Genomic DNA, 4,475 nt, shown 5'->3' with positions numbered 1-4,475 from the left:
GAGACAGAGAGAGAGAGAGAGAGAGAGACAGAGAGAGGGAGGGAGGCAGAGAGAGGGAGAGTGAGAGAGACAGAGAGAGAGAGAGAGAGATCTCGACAGGGGACATGGAGGAGTGAGAGTGTGAGAGAGCACTGTAAAAAGTCAGCTCTCAAAAACAAGAAAAAAAGATGCAATAAAATGAGGGAAATATTCAACTTTTTCTGAAAACAAGTAAAAGTAAAAGTTGTCTCCTAACTAGTGCAGTCAGCAGAAAAACAACCTTACATCTCACTTACTTTCGATGTACTTTTTGCGGTGAGGATGTACAGAGAGCTACTGGTGAGAACAGCAGAGAGGAACGCTATGGAGGTGAAGGCTTGTCAAAGATCATCGCCTTGTAATATAATAATAATATATGCCATCTAGCTGACGCTTTTATCCAGAGCGACCTACATTGCAGTGACTGCATACATTTGTCAGTATATATATATATATATATAGATATAGATATCGAACCCACAACCTAACCTATATATATCGAACCCACAACCTAAGGTGTTGTTAGCGCCATGCTACCCACTGAGCCACAGAGGACCAGAGGCCTTATTGTTATATAAATAATATAATATGTGACACGTTCTAATGCTTTGGTCCTCATGTCGGGATCTGATGTAATGATCTGACTTTTCTTTCGAAAAAAAATGTGATATACATTTCCGAGTTGTTGTAAATCAATGACACACGTCGCTAGTCAACTAACACAGCTTGTTTTGTGAGCCTGCTAACTATGTAAAGTAGTGTTGTAGCTAACCAGGTAGCAGTGGGGATTACTCACCCAATCCATTGCGTTGTTGCAGTATTGAATGAATGAATGGTCTTTATTGTCATTAATGTAGTACCATACAACGAAATTTGGGAGGGGGGGGGCTCTCCTGGTGCTAGGAAAAAAGAGCTGGTTTACATAAATAAAGGCTATAAACACTATCCACTATACTATACTATACAAATAAAACACTGTGCTGTACTCTATGCTATGCTATAAATATCCTAACATTTCCTATCTCTGAACCTTGTACCCGAGGGTTGTCATATTGCACATAGTATTATTGCACATTCATTTTGGCTCGACTAGCGAGTTTGTGTCTCAACAACGTTGAAGCGTAGTTCTGTGTTTCAAAAGAAAAGTTGGAACGTTTTGATTGAATCACAAATGATCAGACTGTGTCACATACAATAATATAATAATAATAATAATAATAATAATAATAATAATAATAATAATAATATATAATATAATAATAATATGATAACCCTGTCTGTCACCTCCAGGAGACGTTCAACCTGTACTACTACGAGTCGGACCGGGCCGTGGGCTCGGCCATACGGGAGACCCAGTTCACCAAGATCGACACCATCGCCGCCGACGAGAGCTTCACCGGGGTGGACCTGGGGGTCCGCAGACTCAAACTCAACACAGAGGTACGTACCCCTAACCTTAACACTGAGGTACGTACCCCTAACCTTAACACTAACACAGAGGTAAGTACTGTTGTGGATTTTATTGATTCTCAGTAGATTGAGTAGAACTTATAAAGCACAAAGAGCTTAAATCCATTGACTCCAAAGAGGCCTTTTATTAAGCAGAGTTACATGAGCGCAGAGAGAAAATAGCAGTTAAAAAGCCCCCTCCTGTGAGAGGGACACACATTTATAGCAGACTCCTCCCTGATGAGGTCACTACTGTTGCTTAACCAATCATAATCATCTGCGCCACAAGTTATTGGCACATCTCTTACAGGAAGGGAAGGCCTTGCTTTAGTGCGTGATTTCCCAGAATGTAGAGAGACTGATATATAAGTACAACAGTACCCTAGCACGAGAACCAGAACCGGAGTATATACAATAGACGACTGCTCCCTCAGTCTACTCTCTGACTCTCTGTCCCCCTTTGGGAAAAACACTTTCACATGGATCTCACCGACGCTTCAACCCTCAGCCCAGCAGCTTTTCTCTCACTGATCTGACAGGACCTGAAAAAAAGAAATCAATGCTTCAGAAGCCGCTGCCTTTCACAGTCCTGATCCTGTTACATCAGATATATATATATATATAATATATATAGAATATACTACAACCTCCAGAAACGGTAGGAAAGCTCAGACATAAAAAAGAAACAGGGGCGGCGTTTGTAGCCTCTCTGTGTGTGTGCTTAGCCCCCAGGTGTGGGGCGTTGGCCCCCCTCAGTCGAAGAGGTTTTGTCATGGAGGAGGAGGGTTGGGTTGTATACACTGCAAAGAGTCAACTCTCAAGAAGCAAAGCAATAACATGGGGGAAATATTACTTTCTCTTCCCTCTCTCTCCTCCTCTACTCTCCCTCTCTCTCCCCCTCCTCTCCCTCTCCTCCTCTCCTCTCCTCTCCCCTCCCTCCTCTCTGCTTCTCCCCCTCTCCTCTCTCTCCCTCTCCTCTCTCTCCCCCTCTCTCTCTCCCCCTCTCTCTCTCCCCCTCTCTCCTCTCTCTCCCCCTCTCGCTCCCCCTCTAATTATCAAAATGATCTGCCAACAGAACAGAACAAGTAAAACATGTAAAACTAGTGCAGTCAGTCAAAAAACAAGCATATAAATATCTGACTGACTTTCTGCAGTGTTTGCTGCTTACAGTATTGTTACATCAGATACTATAAACTCAAGAAACAGAAACGGTAGAAAGCTCAAACACAATAAACAGGGGCGGCGTTTGAAGTCTCTCTGTCTGAGTGTTACGAGTAGCTAAAGTGGTTGGACCCAGGTGCAGGGCAGAACATCGGAGACAGCAAACACACAATAAACAACAAAACAAAATAGGAGAATGCTTATTCTCCAAAACTCTGTAAATAGCACAAGGCAAGGCAATGAACTCAGCAGCAGTCTCTCAGTACTTAACTTCCATACAGGCGAGGAACGATAAGGCTATGAGGACACACACACTACTCACACACACACTACTCACACACACACACTACTCACACACACACACACACACACACACTACTCACACACACACACACTACTCACACACACACACACACACTACTCACACACACACACACTACTCACACACACACACACACACACACACACTACTCACACACACACACACACACACACTACTCACACACACACACTACTCACACACACACTCTACTCACACACACACACTACTCACACACACACACTCTACTCACACGCACACTCTACACACACACACACTACTCTCACACACACACACACACTACTCTTACACACATACACACTCTACTCACACGCACACTCTACACACACACACTACTCACACACACACACACTACTCTCTCACACACACACACTACTCACACGACCTACGACGAACAACTGACACAGAAGGAAGACACAGGGAAGCATGACTACACAATGACTAACCATTCACACCTGGTAACAATCACAGTCATTAGGACAGACAGACATACATACACCAAAGGAGGCACCAAAGGGTCGCTCAAAAATAGAACGAACCCCCCAATCCTGACATCTGTGCCCCTCCCCTCCCCTCCCTCCCTTGACTTTCTGCAGTGTATATTGTGTAAAACGGTGGTGTTTTGCTCCTTACACTATTGTTACATCAGATACTAAACCTGAAGAAACAGAAACGGTAGAAAGCTCAAACACAAAAAACAGGGGCGGCGTTTTATGCCTCTCTGTGTGTGCCCCCCCTCCCTCCCCTCAGGTGCGGGGTGTGGGCCCCCTCAGCCGCAGGGGGTTCTGGGTTCTATATGTATCTATTCTTTTTCTTTTTCTTTTTCTTTTAGATTTTCTCTTACTATTCTTCCTTTTCTGTCTTATTTAATGCTGTATGTAAAGCACTTTGAATTGTCCCTGTTGTATGAAATGTGCTACACAAATAAACTTGCCTTGCCTATAATAATAATAATAATAATAATAATAATAATAATAATAGTTCATTGTATTTATATAGCGCTTTTCCGAGGCTCAAAGACGCTGACAATATGGGGAAAAACTGAAAACAAAGAAACAACAAGCAACAGATAACATGAGCACATAGAACACAGAGTTAACAACAGATAACATGACACAGAACACAGAGTTAACAACAGATAACATGAGCACATAGAACACAGAGTTAACAACAGAAAACATGACACATAGAACACAGAGTTAACAACAGATAACATGAGCACATAGAACACAGAGTTAACAACAGAAAACATGACACATAGAACACAGAGTTAACAACAGATAACATGAGCACATAGAACACAGAGTTAACAACAGATAACATGAGACATAGAACACAGAGTTAACAACAGATAACATGAGACATAGAACACAGAGTTAACAACAGATAACATGAGACACATAGAACACAGAGTTAACAACAGATAACATGAACACAGAGTTAACGAACGGGGAACACAGCCTAGAAAGCTCAAACAAAAAACAGGGGCGGCGTTTGAACCCTCTCT

At 42.6% G+C, this 4,475-nt stretch overlaps 1 protein-coding gene across 1 annotated transcript in view; it reads left to right on the top strand.

The window, feature by feature from the left end:
• Nucleotides 1-1,308: 1,308 nt before the first annotated feature.
• The window catches only part of LOC308175621 (ephrin type-A receptor 8-like), a gene marked incomplete at both ends in the record, with an annotated part of 3,511 nt that continues 344 nt past the window's right edge, over nucleotides 1,309-4,475 (top strand). Inside the window, one exon of the mRNA XM_080551252.1 lies at nucleotides 1,309-1,458. Coding sequence (XP_080407378.1) covers nucleotides 1,309-1,458 — 150 coding nt within the window. The remainder of the gene's footprint in view (nucleotides 1,459-4,475) is intronic.

The sequence above is a fragment of the Nansenia antarctica genome (assembly GCF_963989245.1).
Source record: "Nansenia antarctica genome assembly, contig: SCAFFOLD_967, whole genome shotgun sequence".
Taxonomy (NCBI): Eukaryota; Metazoa; Chordata; class Actinopteri; order Argentiniformes; family Microstomatidae; genus Nansenia; species Nansenia antarctica.
Note: the sequence above shows the minus strand (reverse complement) of the source record. Positions and strands in the feature narration are given on the sequence as shown.